Source organism: Ursus arctos, unplaced genomic scaffold (genome assembly GCF_023065955.2).
Source record: "Ursus arctos isolate Adak ecotype North America unplaced genomic scaffold, UrsArc2.0 scaffold_2, whole genome shotgun sequence".
Taxonomy (NCBI): domain Eukaryota; kingdom Metazoa; phylum Chordata; class Mammalia; order Carnivora; family Ursidae; genus Ursus; species Ursus arctos.
In genome coordinates, this window is record NW_026622874.1 from 28582465 (window position 1) to 28601595 (window position 19131).

The following is a 19131-nucleotide window of genomic DNA, read 5'->3' on the forward strand; positions in this document are numbered from 1 at the left end:
CAACAGCCTGTTACCTTTTATTTCTGAATAGCATTCCATTTTTTGGATAGAACATATTTTGTTAATCTACTCACCAGTTAATAGGCATTTAGTCTTTCCAGGCTGAGGCTATAATGACTAATATCGCTATTAACATTCACATATTTGTCTTTGTGTAAACACACATCTTCATTTCTCTCAAGGACATTCCTAGGAGTGAACTGCTGGGTCATGTGGCAAATTTATGTTTAGCTTTTTAAGAAACTGTCAAACGTCTCTGAAGTAGGTGCACTATCTTACATTCCCACCGGCAATGTATGAGAGTTCCAGTTTTTCTACATCCTCACCAGTACTTGATACTGTCTATCTTTTGATGACAGCCCTTTTAGTGGCTATTGATGGCACCTTATTATGATTTTAATTTGTATTCCCTAATGCATAATGATGACGAGCATCTTTTCATGGCCTTCTAAGCCATTCACATGGCTTCCTTGGTGAATCTTTGCCCATTTTTATACTGAATTGTCTATTTATCGAGTTATAAGTGTTTCTTTTTTTTAAGATTTGATTTTAAGTAATCCCTACACCCATTGTGGGGCTTGAACCTACACCCCTGAGATCAACAATCATATGCTCTACCAACCAAGCCAGCCAGGGGCCCCTATAAGAGTTCTCTATACATTCTGAATACAAGTCCCTATTAGTTACACGACTTGAAATATTTTCTCCAATTCTGTGGCTTGTCTTTTCATTTTCTTACCGATATCTTTTGAAGTATAAAAGTTTTAATTTCAATAAAGCCTACATTATCAATTGTTTTCTTTTATAGATGTTTCTGGTGTCATATCTAGTAACTCTTTGCCTAACCCATCAAGAAGATTTTCTTCTATGATTTCTTCTACAATTTTTAGTTTTAGCTCCCATCTATATAAGTGTAAGAGCTATTTTGAGTTAATTTTTGGATATGGTATGAAGTAAGGGTCTTAGATCATTTTGGTTTTAGCATGTGACTTATTTGATCTTCCCAGCACCATTTGTTGAAAAGACTATTTTTTCACCATCAAATTCTCTCGGCACCTTTATTGAAAATCAACTGAACATAAATGTAAGGGTTTATTTCTGGATATTCAATTCCATTCCATTGATCTATATATGCCTATCTTTGCTCTAATAACACAATAATTTTCTAGTAATTTTCTAGTTTCCTAAGGTGCAAGGTGAGATTTTCATTTGAGACCTTTCTTCTTTTTTGATATAGGTGTTTATAAGCCATAAATTTCCCTCAATAACTGATTTAAGCTGCATCTGATAAATTTTGATATAGTCTGTGTTTTCATTCCATTAAAAATACTTTCTACCTTCTCTTGAGACTTCTTCTTTGACTCATAGGTTATGTAGAAGTGTGTTGGTTTAATTTCCAAATATTTGTGGACTCACCAGATCTCTCTCCGATTTCTAATTAAATTGTTACGATCAGACTATGTTGTATGACTTTAAACACGGCTTTAAGACTGAAGCTTGTTTTGTGGTACAGCAGCTGATCTATCTTCGAGAAAATAGATCTGTTTTCCTTTCAATTCATATTTTGCTTCATATGTATAGAGGCTGTTATTAATATACATTTATTGTTATATCTCTAAGACCTGACCCTTTATCACTATGAAATATTTTAGTTTCTGGTAAGTCTCTTGTCTTCACATCTATTTTGTCAGGAATTTAATATAGCCACTTTAGCTCTCTTATGGTGCCGTCTGCATGATTTATCTTTTCCCATTCTTTTCCTTTCAACCTATTTGTCTTTGAATTTAAGGTGTATCTCTTGTACACAAGATAACGGAATCTTACTTTTTTATCCAGTTTAATAATATCTGCCATTTGTTTGACATGTTTAGACAGCCATATTGACTTGTAATTATCGATGTGGTGGGTTTAAATTTGCCATTTTGCCACTTGTTTTCTATGTCTACTGTCTTTTTTGTTCCACTTTTATGGCCTTCTTTTGTATCAATACTTTACTATTTCAGTTCCTCTATTAATTTTCTTTTACTAGTTTTTTAGTGGTTGCTGTAAGAATTACAATATGCATCTTATTTTATCATAATCTGCAGGGCACCTGGGTAGCTCAGTCAGTTGAGCGTCTGACTCTTGATTTCAACTCAAGTCATGATCTCAGGGTTATAGGATCGAGCCCACGTCGGGCTCCACAATGAGCATGGAGCCTGCTTGGGATTCTCTCTCTCTCTCTCCCCCTTTGCCCCTCCCCCTCCCTTCTCTAAAAAAAAAATAAAATTTTTCACAATCTACTTCAGATTAAGCCTAACTTAATTCCAGTGAAATGCAGAAACTCTGCTCTATTATAGCTCTATTCCTTCTGCCTTTGGTCTATTATTGTCCTATATGTAATATATTACATTTGATGTTAAAACTCAACAGCATGTTATAATTAGTTTCATACAATCTTATGTCTTTTAAAAGAAGTTGAGAAGAAAAATGAGAAAAAATAGTCTTTTTCATTGTCTTTTTCTCTTCTTTTAAGATTTTATTTATTTATTTGACAGAGAGAGAGACAGCCAGTGAGAGACGGAACACAAGCAGGGGGAGTGGGGGAGGAAGAAGCAGGCTCCCAGCGGATCAGGGAGCCCGATGCGGGGCTCGATCCCAGGACCCTGGGATCACCCCTGAGCCGAAAGCAGACGCTAAACGACTGAGCCACCCAGGCGCCCCTCATTGTCTTTTTCATTGACTCATATTTTACCATTCCAGTGCTGTTCATTTCCTCCTACAGATTCATGTTACTATATGGTGTCGTCATTTCCTTTCAGCCTGAAGGAGTTCCTGTATTATTTTTTGTAAGGCAAGTCTAGCAATGAATTCTCTGTCTCTATTCAGGAATTTCTTTATTTCATCTTCATTTTTGAAGGATGATTTTGCTGGATATAGAATTCTTGGTTGATAGTTAACTTCCTTTCGGCACTTTGGATATTTCATTTCACTGTCGTCTGTCTTCCACTGGTATTATTATTATTATTTATCATTATTATTGAAGTATAATTGACATACAATGTTATATTAGTTTCAGGTGTACAACATACTGATGCAATAATTTGTACTTTACTCAGTGCTTACCACAGTAAGTGTAATCACCATTTGTCCCCATACAATGTTATTACAATACTACTGACTACATTCCCCATGTGGTACTTTTCATCTCCACAACTTATTTATTTTATAGCTGAAAGTGTATATTGTCTTCCATCATTTCTGGTGAGAAATCAGACATTAAGGTTTCCTTGTATAAAGTGAGTGATTTTTCTTTTGCTGCTTTCAAGATTTTCCTCTTTGTTTTTGTCTTTCAACAATATGACTAGGTGTATTTTCCTAATCAAAGTCCATTGAGCTTCTTGGATGCCTATCAATGTTTTTCATCACATTTGGGGTGTTTTTAGCCATTGCTTTTTCAAATACTTTTGCTCCCCTTTTCTCTCTTTCCTTTCCTTCTGGGACTCCCTGGTACATTTGATATTTTCTTACAGGTTTGTGTAGCCCTGTTCATTTTTCTTTTTTCTGGTCTTTTCTTTCCCCCAGATTTGATCATTTCTATCATTCCATCTTCAATTCATTGATTCTTTCCTCATCTATCTCAAATTTGCTGTTGAGCTGCTTTAATAAATTCTCCCCCTAATGAATTTCAATTATTGAAACAATATTTATTGTTATTATTGTATTTTTCAACTTGAGAATTTCTGTTTGGTTCTTTTTTTTAAAATATAATTTATATCTCCTTATTGAGAATTTCTATTTGCTGATTCATTGTTTTCATACTTTCCTTTAATTCTTTAAACATGGTTTCCTTTAGTTCTTTGAACATATTTAATATAACCACTTTGTGGTCTGTTTAATTCAACCTGGGGACATTCAGAGTCAATTTCTACTGACTGCTTTTTTCCCTGCATCTGAGTCACATTTTTTTGTTTCTGTGTATATCATACAATATTTGTTGAAAATGGGACATTTGGATGACATATTTTAGCAACTCTAGACCCCAACTTTTTTCCCCAAGAAGACTATCGTCATTGCCGTTGGTTGGTTTGTTCTTTGTTTGGTAACTTATTTCAGCTAGATCTGTAAATCTGCTCCTCCCATCGCTTTGCAACAAGCAGCTGTTGCCATCTCTGCTCATTCTTTTTTCCTTGTTTTTATTTTTGAGCTTCACTTCCTAGGGATCACCCGTGTGTGTACAGCTTAGTGATCAATTTGTGACTGAAAAGAGGTTACATTAAACCTCGGCCCCGAAAGCTTTTGTCCTCTGCCGATGCACAGGAGAACACATTAAAAGTTTAGGCCACTTACAAATCTTCCCCTGGTTTTTACTTTCAACTGGACTCCTTCACTGCTCCTATACACAGGCATGCAACCTCAGGGTTAGTCTTCGTGACCTGCTTCAATCTGGAAGAAACTTCACACCTGACCGAGCAGAGAAAAGAGAATGGGAGCAGCCCCAGTAAAACTGCCAGAGTCCCACTCTTCTTCCCAAAGTTTGGCTGTTTTTCAAGTATAAACACTTTTCAGATTGTTGTATCCCTTTGATCAATTTCCAGAGCACTGAGATGGTTGTTTTTGCCAATTCTGTCCAATGTTATAACTTCCTTTCTCAAGAGAGAATTTGTCAACTTCCTCATATGGCTATAGCCATTCAAATTTGAGAATCTTTCTTTATAAACTGAAATATTTAAATGATTTCTTCACATTACTGTTTCTATGTATTCAACCGAAACTTCTGTTTCTTCTCTTTTTACCTTTATTTCTATTTTTCTTTCATTCATGATTCATTAATTCAATTATTTATATGAAAAATATCAATTGATTTCCTATTATGTGCCAGTCCACTACTTTTTTAGACCTTTTCACCTCTATCACCAGCAGCTGACTCACTCTTACATTAGTAGCCCTATAATTCAACACACGCTTCATCAAATACAAACTACTATATATTATGAACCTTCAGCATTGTCCTATCAATAATGATTAAAACATTAATGTGACACTCACTGTGTGCCAAGCATTATTCTAAGTGCTTAACATAGTTTAATTAATTTAATTCACAACAACTCTATGAATAGCTACTATTCTATTCTCCCTATAGATGAGAAAACAGAGACTCAGAGAAATTAAGTAATTTATTTCAGATCACACAATAGTAAGTACTAAAGACAAGATGTGAATTTAGGCACTGTGGTTCCAGACTAATGTTATGCTCTTAAACATAACATTATACTGCCTCATGAGTATGTAATTTTTTGCAAATGCCAAGAATCTACTACTTCACTTTACTATTACCAAATACACAAGAGGTGTGAAGCATATACTTCAAAAGACTGTACTCAATCTTTTCACTTGAAATTATTATATCTGGCATTCAAAATGACTATTGTTTATTAAAGTTAACTGCTCAAAGAATTTTAATATTAGCTATTGCTAAAAGGTGTTAAGTGAAAAGCTGCTATTATAAAACAAACATTGTAAGAGTATCCCAAATGTATCAAATCCATTTTCAAAATCTGACAACTCATGTCTAACCGACTGAAATGTGGAATGCATCAAACATCAAACCATTTAATATAAATTTAAAATTTCAAACATCGGTAAGAATTAAATATAACTATAACGTATTTTTGATATTTCAGTAAACATATGGACATATAAAAGTTCTTTCTTCTTTGTTACAATTGACTTTTCCACCCCTATTCTTTCCAAAACATGACTTCACGATGAAATTCCAATAAAGGTTCCTATTTCGACTTTTACTGAAGTCAATTTAATTAGTTCATGGACTTCACTACAAATCTGTAAATATAAATCTATAGACAAAAGTATAATTGTCTTACCCATGACTATCTTGTTTGTCCTGCCATTTTAAATACTATACCAGGCCTCAAGAGAGACCAAACAAAGATTCTATTGCATAAGTAAATGTGTCAGCCAGTGACGAAACCAACATAGTCACTGCCAACCTCCCATCTCCTGAAGAATATTCAGGCAATAAGGCTGAGCAATGAAGACACAAAAATTTGTTTTGAAGGTCTTTTTCTCATATTTTTCAACTAACAAAATAATTGCATCATAATTAACTACATGTACACTGTGAAGTACAAATATACATGCTCTGAGGATTTGTAAAATGTAAGCATCTTTCTTTTAATTGCATTTAAAATGTAACTATGTCTACTTTAGCACCACTCACATGACAGAGATGACTGAACCATGCGTACAGGGGATTATGAAATCTAGGAAGAAAGCAAGAAGCTGAAAGGCCAAAGAGGGGGAAATCTCCCCAAAGCAGAATAATTATTTCCATATAAATCATTTTGTGATTTTTTTAAAAAATGACCCCTACGACCCATGAGGTAGTGGAAGAGGAAAGTCAAAATGACAAATTGCTAATCATGCCAAGAGACCCCTTTTCCCTTTCCTGATGATGTTTCCTCAACATGAGTGGTAGTTTCCTTAGCAGGCCAATGACAGAATGCTGATTTACTATATAACATATATGTATCTCTATCGGAGGATTTAACACACCTTAAGCCAAGATTCCTTTATAACATAATTCCTAATAAAGACAGGAGCAGCAGACCTTTATAAATTACGTAGGTAATTCTATTCTTAGTATTATATAATAAGGACTTTAAGGAGGGAAACAAACAGAAAGCATTTGCTAGCCCTCCTCAAATTATTTACCAAAAAAATACTTGGAATTTATCTTGTCATGCCACAACAAGTAAGATGAAATCAAATGAGTAGCTGTCCTTTTTTTCCCCATTAGAATGAAACGTGTTCTACATCTTTGCATTACCTCTTAGTCCTTTTGAGTGCTCGAAAAAAGTGCGCAAGGGTATTCTCATCTCATTATTTCCAACCTGGTTATGTTTCTTTATGTTTTACATTCTCTGGGAAAATTTAATCTTCCTAAAGCACAACTCTGATTCTTTCATTCTTCTGCACAAAAATTCCAAATATCCTTTTTTTCTTTTTTTACTGAATTAAGTATGATCACTCTTCCCTACTGATCATAATGGAACCCCATAAGAGAATTCCAACTTACCTTTCCACACCCATGTACTACTATTACTCATTCCTGTATTAATCCCTCCACTCCAGATAAACCAAACTTTTGATTTCCTAATTTGGGTTTTTGGACTCCTTCCCTCTTTGAAGCTGTTCATTCCACCTAGCTATTCCCCCCACATCCCATCTTGTCATGCCAAAACTCTAGGGTTCCACAAAAATATCATCCGCTACACAAAAACGTTCGTAATCCTATCACTGCATCAACTCGAACCCCTTCTTATCATGACTTGCCAGAGGAGTTTTTATGCCTCTGACGGTTTCGATCCAATCCATCCATGATATAGTTATTTGTGAGTCTTACCCTCATCGCTTACAGCACTATGTCCTGCATATATTTGTGTATGTATTTGTGGAATGGAACATAAATCACTCTTCAAGAGAATACGAGGTAATTATCTTCTTAATATATTCTCCCCTCCCCCTTTTTTCTTTTTTTAAATTTTGTTTTTTCTAATTTAAAAAAAATAATTCAGCTTTCATGAAACAAAAATATGAGTTCTTGATTTTTTTCAAATAACCTTCCCTTCATGTTTCTCATAAAACTATAAAGATCCTAGACCTGACAATTCTTGCTGATGTGCTTTGAGCCTATCACACCCCAATGCTGACAACCCTCAGTATACTCACCAAAACTCACCATTCAAAACTAAAGGAGCATTTTAAATGTGAGGAGTCAATTTAAGAAGCTCACTGGAGTTCTAAGCTTACCTCAGGGATATTGAACTTTAATTATCAATAGTCTCTTTCTTTAAAGCCACCAAAAATGCACTAACTGACATCAATGCCCAACTTCCATCAATGGATGAAGCTAGGAGTAATCTAACTTGGCAAGATTTTCTAACACCACTTCTCTCCAAAGCAACCTGAGTAGCCTATTCCTAAATTTCTAAATTTGTATTAAAGATTGAAAATATCCAGTCAAGAAAGAAAGAAAGAAAGAAAGAAAGAAAGAAAGAAAGAAAGAAAGAAAACAGCCATCATACATGGTTACAAAATGTAATACCAGAAACAGAGCAGCTCCAGACAAGCTACAAACAATACTTAAATCTCATACCTACACAAATATATGAAATTAACTAAACATTAGTCTGAATTGTTGGGGGAAAAAAAAAGACTTAAACACCAACAAGCCTTAACTGTTCTCTGACCTCATGAACACTCAAATAATAGCAGAAGCCTAACCATACACAGTATCGGTTCTGAATCTGTAATTAGTAATGAGTCTTTCTTACCCCAAACTAATCTCTTTAAGGTTTTATAACTATGGACTCTGCTAATTTGCATGGCTGATATACTTGGCCAGTAGGTCAATTAAATTACCTGTTGTATGAGTGAGCGAGCCTCTTCAGAGACACATTCTGGCATGTTCAAAGTAGTGTGAGTATTTATTCCTGCTGGATGGCACTCAACCAGAGTCTGAAATAATCAATCAGGTACACTTCTTATCCCAAATAACATCATATTCTGTTCTATCACAGGATTTATGGACAGCAAGTACAGAAAGCCCAACAACCATCTTAACTTGGCGGGGGGGGTAGTAATCAACAGTGTCTCCTAAGCAGTTCAGGCCAAGGGCCATGAGACTACAGAACTTCTAACTGAAATGAAGGCAATCATCAAAATCACATCATAAGCTTATGTTGCTAGCTCTTTTCCCTCAGTTATACAGGGAATGGCTCAAAATAGAAAAGCATATATTACACACAAAAACTAAAAAGGGCCCTGGTATCTCTGAATTTTTTAATGTTCTTAAAAACCTTCTAAGTCTAGAATTGGTTAATAATAACACTTAATATATTTATAGCCCTTTATGATTTAATTGTACATGTAGGTGATCTATAATAATCCATAGCAATCTTAAGAGTTCAGTATTACCTACATATTCAAGGTAGATGACTACTTAAAAAAGTAGGACTGCTCATTTCCTCTGTTTTCTTCCCAGGAGGCAATGTGCACAATACTCTAGTAAAGTCTATTAACCTCAAACATCCTACTTAAAAGTTATTGATCAGAGAGAGTATAAATTCTGTCCTTAAGCTAGGACAGGAAAAATTTACAGTATTGAGAAAAAAGATAATGTTACCTTTTATAGCTACATTAATTTTCTAAAATGAGAATTCCCTCCTGCTTTCCAGCAAGATGTTTAAAACATTCAGAGAATTCTGATACATCCTTACATGAACATTACAGATTTAATGCTGTTAAAACTGAATCATAGAAAATGAGCAGAAAGAATGTTCAGTCATATATCTACGTACTAACATTATGACATAATGGAATTTTATTATTTATTTAATGTAATACTTTTTTAAAAAATCTGAAATCTAGATAAACTTGCATTTTTCTGTTGTTTTTTTTTTTTTTTTTGGATCAAAGGTTTTCTTATTTAGTCCCTGATCTAACAACTAAAGGCAAAGGCTAAATGTTCTCAATTTGAAATCAAGGTAGCATCTGGGTAAACTTATTAAATGTCCAGGTCACTGCTTACCTTGCCAGTGAGAAGTTCAAAGAGGACAGCACCCAAACTCCACCAATCACAGGCTTCTGTTTCTTCTGTGATTGCTCCAACCTCTAAACACACCAAAAAAGGTTGATATTAAAATTCCAAAGGTCAATTCAACTTTCAAAATTAACATGTATTAGCAAGGTGACCTTTTTAATGCTGAGAGAGCATATACTAAATACTACTGGGCTTTCAAAATTCCTGAAAGTTACTTATCCCCTTTGGTCACCTACTGTGGTTGCATTTTTTTTTTTTTTTGATGCAGTCATATATTAAACTGAGACATTTGTTCTTTAGTTGATAGAGGGACACCTTCAAGAAGCTACACTTAAAAGTTACATGAATCTACTAGGTCAGCATTTTGCTTAATTTTTCAAATTCAAGAAAGTATAGCCAATGCTACCTCAGGGGTCGTTTTTTGTTTTAGAAATAAAGACTCTAGGTTCAGAAGGAACTTCAAAAATTATTTAAACCAGTAATTATCCTTTTAATTACAGATTAGAAGCCAGAGAGGTGAAATGCCTTGTCCAATGTCATAAAGTAAATCAGCAGAACTGAAACCGATTTGTAACACCATACCTCTCCTATATAATCGTTTTCAACTAAAGGAGGAGTATGTGAAACACAAATTTACCCATTTTGATATTTAGAAGTACAGATAGACATGTTATTTTAAGCCCTAACTGAAACTACTAGCGAAGATAAGGGTGTTTAGAGTATCTACAAATTACAGTTTTATCTGCGTTAGCCCTATCTTTTACCAGCATGAGTTTCCGAAATGCAGTATGAGTTTTCAGGTGTCATCTTCCAGGTTTCTCCACAAATCAGCAACACTCCTCATTTTACCAGTTCTGAGGCTTTTGGCTCTTACTGTTTGACGCCTTCTTGTCCTTTCCTAATGACATTCGATTAGTCACTAAGCCTGTCAATGTCTACCTTTTCACTTCCATTTGGCTGACATAACGCACTTAATATTTGGGTGCAGGTTCAAAAGTTTTTAAGTAGTAAGGTCGGAAATTGGAAATAACTGAAGTGGTGCTCACGTGCCCAGCCTTTTAACCAATACTTCATAAATCTACTGCATAGAACCACCACAAAACTCAGAAAACAGCTTGAGTTTTAAGCCTTGGAGCAAAGGTCAGGTGGACCAGAAGAAGAACACAGAGCCATTCCTATGAAAATAATGAAATTCCTCCTATTCAGTATCATCTTCCATATCCCCGGCACCTACCCTCTTCTTCTGGAATTCAAGCGGCCTGTGAAGAACTACATCCTTCCACACTAGCCCCTGCCCAGTCTTTCCTACTGGGATGTGCTCTGGGCCAAATCACAACCTCCAGTCTCTAACTAGCTGCTCTCAGCCGAGTGGTAAAAACAGATTTTTAACCACTCAAACTACGTGTGAATGACCAAAAGTCTCCTAACCCTACTGAAGTCATGTGCCTTTATAAAGTAGCAGCTTGTTTGAAAAACTGAGACCTAACAATAGAGATTTAATTATATATACATTATGTATATATGTATGTGTGTGTTTATATATATATGTACCAGTGTGTGTACATACACACACACACATCAGTATGATGGACTATTACTACTAAGCATTTTAAATGATGTACTCATAAAAAGTTTAAGTATATAAGTAAATGGGTATATTAAATTTAAAAAACAAGGTATAAAACAAGAGAATTCTAATTTTAGAAGTATGTATTTAAAAAATATACCGGTGAGAAAAGATGATAAAATATTTTAGTGATTTGCCTCTGAGGGATGCGATGTTTATCTTCATCCCTATACTTATGAACCTACATGAACGGCTAAGTGGTGCATTTTAAACAGATAGCAAGAAGACATGAAAACATCCGGGTGTGCTGGAGCAGGAAGATGAAGCTATGCTGGCCAATCCTTCCTGAGAGTCTGCCTCCATCCTTTTCCCACAATGTAAATGTATTCTATATGAGAGAGTGCAACGGGGACTAGAAATCAGGAGGCCTGGGTGAAGGGCCCTGATGAATCCATGTGATCTCATCTGTAACAGAGGGTTGTAAGGGGGTTACATCTGAAGACCTCTTAGTTAAATTTAGCTCTAACTTCTATGATTTTGATACTCGAGGATTTCCTAAAATAGTGATTCTCTTGAAGGACAACTCTTTGGGAGCTCTCAAAGTACTTATGCTGCCCTTCCCAGATTCAAACTCACTGCCCCCACCGCCTTCCCAACCTCCCCATAGAGAGGCACCGTCACCTTCAGAAGTGTGCGCTTAAAACTTTAGGAAGGGTCTAAGTTCTTAGAAACTTCAGAAAAGTAAAAAAACTGACCACAGTCCAGTCATCGAATATAACTTCTTGCACATTTCCTTCCAGTCTAAACCAAGTAATGGAGTACATCATTTCCCTGTTCAAAATCCTGAAATGGCTTCTCACTGAGCATTAAATAACATTTAAATGCCTTGCTTATTCAGGCATGTATATATTCGGGTCTCAACCTACCATAGTCATTCAACCAACATACATAAGCAGCACAAACCAGGCACCATGCTAGGCCCTGTTCCTCCACGGAACTCCATTAACTGGCCACGTCACTAAATCATGTGAAACTAAGATCAAGTTTTCCCACTAGGATAGTTAATGGTTTTATTTTTTTAATATCTTTTTGCTCAAGCATTTGCTATCCTATTTTCTTTTTCATATAGTAATAAGTATATATTTCTTAGTTTTATGAAGGAGATATCAGTTCACAGCTCAAGACCCAAAACGACTGGCCAGCCATGAAACCTCACACCCCATGTATGACGGCTGCTTCACTCACAGTAGGCACGCACTGCAATGAGAGCTGCAACAATAAGCCAGCAGCTAACATTTATTGACACCTTATCTACGTAAGGAACTAGTTAACACTTTACATGAATTACTTAAAATTTCCAAGCAACCTTATGGAGAACCCACTTAGGGAGGATGCCTTCGGAGGAGAAAGATATTATTGCGTTTGTGTGCCCAAGAAAGAGGAACATCTGACCCCCAGTCAGCTCAGAGAAAATTGTGAAAATTAATGAGATGGTTTTATAGGGTCTAATAACATGCCCGGAGGAGCTCTAGACTAGAGCCACACCCCAAGCTCCCTATTAGAATTGAGTAGAGGGCTGCTGAGAGAAGTCTATATAATATAATCAATGGCTAATTTATCAAGGCAACGTTTTATTCAGTAAAAGATCCAAGGTGTCATCGCCAGTGCAGCCCAGCCCCTCAAAGGCTATATGCTAGGCCTATTCTCCTGTATCACTGCTGGGAATGTGCCCTGGGTGAAATGCATCACTGCTGGGGGAAAGGGACAGCTGGGTGGTCCCTGAAGCTACCAGGTAAGCACAGTTCATCTTCCTGAGCATTAAAGATTTTCATATTTGTGGGAGTGGGTGGGACACTGCTTTACTAGTAAAGGAAACACAGATATATTATGGACCAGAATATAAAATTCGCATAGATTTATAAGATAAAAAGACTTCGGAGAAACTTCAGGATCACATTTCACTTGTCCCCTAGGGTACCCATTTCATATCATCTCTACAGTCAGAAGTACTTGGGTAGAAAAGTTTGAGAGGCTCTTCATGAGACGGACAAGGTGCATTCCTTTACTGGCTGCTGTGAACTTGCTCAACTAAGGGGTCTAAGAACTAGGCTCACTGGGTTTATGCTGCTTTGAAAGCTATTACAATTTTCTGCCAGAGTCCTTAACAGGTAGATAATGACCAACATACTGCTTCAAATGTGAATGGGCCCCAATCTGAGCGAGGCAACACAGGCGGTAGCAAGAGAACCAAGTAGGCCCTAAAGCCAATGACCTCCCCCTCTCCCTGGGCTTCATATCTGCTCCAGGAGGTACCAACTGGCATCCAACATCACTGTTGGTTTTCCTCTAGCACTGCTGACTTTAGTCTACTTCTTGGGCTCCCCATTTCTCTTTCCATCTTCCTTGATCTTCTCCTCTTCCTTCTTCCAGGGACAGCTAGCTTCTTTTCCTCTCCCCTTACTTTCTCTTTCTTCCCTCCATTCGGATGTCAAGTGGTTATGCTTTCTGAGGGTACTCAGGCCGAAACAGACTGCTGATCCTAATCTAAGACAAACTGCTTCTGAGAGTATGAAGGCCCCTAGGCTGAATGCTGTCTTTATTCTGATTGGGCCAGTAAAGAAGGATAACAAGTCTGAAAAGGTAACTTTTTTTCATGGAAATCTGGGAAAAGGACACTAAACAAGTTTTAGATCCATCAGAATGCAGCTTGAAGCTTTTCAAAATGATTTTATATTAAGCAGGGATTCATTAATTAACATGAAACTGTATTGCATGGAGCACTGAGTGTTACATGCAAACAATGAATCATGGAACACTACATCCAAAAAAATTAACTAAATAAATACAATAAAATAAAATTAGATTGTGTGAAAAAAATGGATGTGAAACTGACATCATGACCAACTGACCTTGATTTTCACAGATGACTCAAAAATACAACAAAGAGTTCTGTATTTAGGTAAGATACAAAAAGGAACCTCTAAATGGCTAGGAAATTTAAATATTACAACTAGAGTACTTGTGGAATTTCTTCTTTAGGATTTTCAAACAAAATTTTCTTTCTTCTTTTAATAATCAGAATGAAGGATTTTGGTTGTCTTTTTAACATTGTTTAAGGACCAATCATTCTTATATTAAAAAGTAATGATATGGGGTGCTGGGTGGCTCAGCTGATTAAGCATCTGACTCTTGATCTCAGCTCAGGTCTTGATCTCAGGGTTGTGAGTTCAAGCCCCACACTGGGCTCTGCGCTAGGTGTGGAGCCTACTTAAAAAAAAAAATGATATACTCTGAAATTGCATTGCCAAAAAGATGCCTGAGGCTGTGTGCCAAAAAGAAGCCTGAGGCACTAAAACTGCTTTACTTGCAAAATCTATACAAAAACTTTTATACGTAAACCAAGAGAACTGATTTATATATAAAGCTACATGACGACTACCACGAATACTAGGCAAATAGTCATGTATATGTATCTAATGTCAAAACAGAGAATATAAAGAAATACCAAATAAATCTGTGAGACTGTTTTAAAAGTATACCACAGTGAAGCTAAGAAATCCCATTAAACTCCTACCCTGAATTTTTTAAATCTCTGAAAAAAAAAAGCAGAAAAATATTTTAAAGGATAAATTTACCACTGTTTTGTCAATTTTCAAAATATTTTTCCTATAAAAACCAATGTGTAAAGTTTCCGCACATGCCCTTCCCCCACTGCGACACTCTGTATTTGCAATTTCCAGGGTGGCAAAATAGTATCTTTACTCTCCACAAATGCAGCAATACTTACTACAGTATAGGCATTAAGCAAAGTGATGGAAGGGAAAAATAAACTATTCCCTAAGAAAACAAACAAGTTCTCAAGATTATTCCCACAAAAACTCAAAAAGAGATGGTGTTATCAAAGAATCCTGGATTTATGTCTTTGAATCAAAGAAATATACTGACGGGGCTCTGGTCATGCTACTGTTTGACCCTGGCTGAGTATGTCATACTAAGCTTACTCTGAAAATGAGAACAGCCAGATCTCTAACATTCTTTCTACCTGTAGTTTTATGATCCTGAAAGTGTTTGCAAAAGCACTCTCGAGCCTTTCTCAAAACTTCTTCTCCCTCCATTAACGTAAGATGCCCAAAGAGTGGAATTATGCTAAAATGACTAGCATCCCTCAAACTTCCTTTTTCTCCTTCTATCCATAGCCTCGACTCCCTCTCCCTAAGAGGCCTGGTGACAGACGAACTGAATCAGTGTCGCTCAATCTAATCATTATCATCTTTTAATGTAACGGAGACACAGAATTGGCCCCAGATTGGATTTCAATCCATCTAAAAATTTTTAAGGACATCAAATATGTGAGAACAGTTTACTAAAATTCTAGAATTCTCATTTCAGCACTATCCATTCTCACATTCTAACACAATATAGAATAACTTACTGATTCATACTAATGAATCAAACCATAATATTTCACAAGTGAATAAACACATTTAAATAAAACAATAAAGATATCACAACATAAAATGTGCTTTGCCTACCTTTGTTTTACTCATGTTTAACACCTCATAGAACACTCTTCAACAAGCCAAGATATTTTACAGAAAAATAATGCTGCCTTGGTAACCCATATTGTCAAAGGGCTCACTAAAACATAGAATAAGAGTTTTACAGTCCTTATGATAATCAATTTACTAAGTCTCCCTCTTATAGCCAAAACTAATAATGTTAACCTGACCCCCAAAACTGTAGCTATAATAATCTTCGCTCCTGAAAAATACGGGAGTAAAAAAGCAGAAAGCTTGGACTTAAGAAATCATAAAATGTCTATACCTGCACAAGAAGTGAAGGAACAGAGTGTACACTTCTTCTTTCAAACCATGGAGAGACCATGTGACCCCAGGATTACTGAAATCATGGCATATACTTAAGAACAGGCATGCATCCTGCCTCTTAGGGACTAACTACATAGTTTAAACCACATGGATTTGCCAAAGACATGACTCAAAAATAACCAAAGATAATGATATAAAACTATGCTGGAAATTGTACAGAAATTTGAAAAAGCTAGAAAACGCATGTCAAACTCATGCTTTAAATAAAGACCAACCTTCCTACAAAGCTTGACAAAGATGTATCATCTTGCATTTTAAGCAACTTGGTACCCTTAACATCCTGAATTCAGAGTTTACTTTTTCTTTAAGGGTTTGTTACTATTATACTGCTTGATAAATAAGGGAATCTGATATTCTACATTTAGTTCTTCGATGGATTTGGTAAGACACACTTTCAAGTGGTGACACCACTTGATTCTGTTCCCTGCTTTTTCACTAAGGGAGACCCACACGGGTCATCTCATCCTTCCCCTTTACCCTTCCTAACAGCACAGCTGCCCAGGCCCATTGCAAAACTCTCCAGACAATTGCATAACCTCCCTCTGGCAGTATGTTCTGTTGCTGCTACCTTCCTTATGGGATATGGCAGGAAATACAGTAGGGTCAAAATTTACTTAGAAGAGAATTTCACATATAAATTCTATTTTCATTCAGAACAAGTTTTTAAACATTTCTCCCAAACTGTTTCCTTAACACTTTTTCAATAAATACAATCTTAGAAGCCTCAATTCTTTTCACTCTCAAAGTTCTAGTAACTGTGGAACTATTAAGAGAACATATAAAACTCGATGAAAAAGCAACAATTGTTGCAAATAAAGTATTTAGGTGATAGTCAAATCAAATCTACATTTAGATGCTGGAAGAATTTGTCACATAAATGATATAGCACTTTATCCAAATATCAGAATGATGGAACAATTTTAAAAGCACAGATCTATGCAATAAATTAAAACAATAATCTGCAGTAAGTATACTTTGGGGGGGGCAAGATGAGATATAGTTTTCTAATGCCACAGAGTTTTTTTAAAAAAACTGATTTTAAGTATCTGACTTTAAGGACTACAATTCTCACTTCTGGAAAAGAAACAGAAGTAACACAAATACATTAGCTTTTAGAATAAAAGAGAGCTCCTTGGTGAATAAAACAATATAAAAATTAAGCCCAAGACTATGGACTATGAGAAACAAACTGAGGGCTTCAGAGGGGAGGTGGGTAGGGGAATGGGATAGACTGGTGATGGGTAGTAAGGAGAGCACGTATTGCATGGTGCACTGGGTGTTATACGCAACTAATGAATCATCGAACTTTACATCAGAAACCAGGGATATGCTGTATGGTGACTAAGATAATATAATAAAAAAACATTAAAATAAAAAAAATTAAGCCCAAAAAAATAGCCTTAGATAGGAATAGAGAAGAGGGGAAAAAAAAAAAAAAGGAAAAAAAAATCTGGTCTATCATTAGTGACAACTTGGACCAAGGAAAAGAACATCTTTCTTCTGCAATGAGCATTCCATGTCAGCTAGAGCATGGAAACATTAGTCCCGTGTCCCTACACAGACAATCTTTCCCTGCAGCATCTGTTGCTAATTGAAAGGGACTAGAATTACAAAATTCTAGTCAATTTCTCTCACCAGCTCTTGCTGTGTATAAAGATTTTCTATGCAGGGGCTGAGCATTAGTCTTCCACTACAGCTGATGACTAAAGAACAAAGAGAAAAGAAACACAGAAGAAAGAATTTTTGTTTTAATCCAACAATATATGGAACTAAATGGTGAGAAGAGAAATGGCTAAGCACATCCTTTGTTAGCGTGGTAAATTACAATTCTATAAATACAACTATTCACCTATAAAGGTCTATTAACATTCTAGGTAACCAATTGTATATGTCTTCTGTGTGAGTAGTCTCTATTTTTTTTTTACATAAGTCTTCAAAATTAACTGTCAATACTATACCAATTATGTCTTTTATTTCTAGCTCCTAGGCACAGGAGGCACTTAATAGGTGTTTGTTGAATAAATATATCCATCTTGTGTTCTATAGCACTGTTCATTCGAGGCGTTCAAAGCATCTACAAAGGCCTCATCACATTCATTTTCCTAAGTCCCATTGACCATAGAGATCTACGTCAAGTCCTTTCACACTTTTATACGTGGTAGGCTAGAAAGTTTCAAACATTATCTAAAGCACACCCTGGCTGCTGGATGAAACACAGATTAAAGCCGGGTGAGAATGGAGGTCAGTCAGTTGATGACGGCGGTAGTCCAGGAAAGAGACGCTGGTGGCTTAACGCTGGTGGCTTAAAGAGGGTGGGCCAGTGGCCGCCTTCCAGTGCTCCCCTCTTCAGAGCGCAGGGACTGCCTCGGTTTGTTCTGAGGGGACGGCACATGGCAAAAGAAAAAGCCGAAGAGCCCTGGGAGCAGGAAGAAGACAGGACTGGGAGGTAACTCAGGGTTTCCCATGCCCCTGTTCAATGTGAGGCATCCAGGCACACCGTCCTGTGAAAGGTGCCACCAGTGTATAAGCCGGCTACGGTATCTGGCTGCTAGTCTGGTGAGAGAATTAGTATCAGTTAGTATTCTTTTAATGTCACCAAAAACAAATTCACTTAAGTACACTAGGACAACTACACCTCTTAGTTTCTCAAGGGTATTATTTTAGATATAAAGACAATTTTTTTACAAGTTTCCACAAACAAGACAAAATGTTGCAAGTGAAAGCAAAACTAAAAGCCATATCGACTAGGAGAAAAAAATTTCATTTTAATTTCAGGCTGAACTAATACCAATATACTAAATTATCAAAGTTGAGATGTTTAAAGTTTAAAAGTCTGAAGGTGCACAAGTGTTCAAGAGAACGTGTATTTTAAATGAAATAATTTGGACAGAAGAAATGTACTTGCCTAAAATAGACAAGGCAAGAAACAACAATTGTTGGAGAGGATGTGGAGAAAGGGGATCCCTCCTACATTGTTGGTGGGAATGCAAGTTGGTACAGCAATTCTGGAAAACAGTGTGGAGGTCCCTTAAAAAGTTAAAAATTGAGCCACCCTATGACCCAGCCATTGCACT

The 19131-nt window shown here is 36.3% G+C and overlaps 1 protein-coding gene across 12 annotated transcripts in view; it reads right to left on the reverse strand.

Moving 5' to 3' along the window:
- RPS6KC1 (ribosomal protein S6 kinase C1) overlaps positions 1-19131 on the reverse strand; it is a 282130-nt gene that overhangs the window by 104605 nt on the left and 158394 nt on the right. For 11 of the 12 annotated variants that reach the window (XR_008960506.1, XR_008960505.1, XR_008960504.1 and 8 more), the window contains 2 exons: positions 9593-9675; positions 8425-8520 (listed from right to left, as the gene is read on the reverse strand). Coding sequence is in view for 7 of the 12 variants with exons in the window: in XM_057315501.1 (XP_057171484.1) it covers positions 8425-8520; positions 9593-9675 (179 nt within the window). In the remaining 5 variants the exon portion in view is untranslated. Of the gene's footprint in view, positions 1-795; positions 7991-8424; positions 8521-9592; positions 9676-19131 lie in introns of those variants that run through there. The other variant, XM_044387834.3, reaches the window with a different exon arrangement.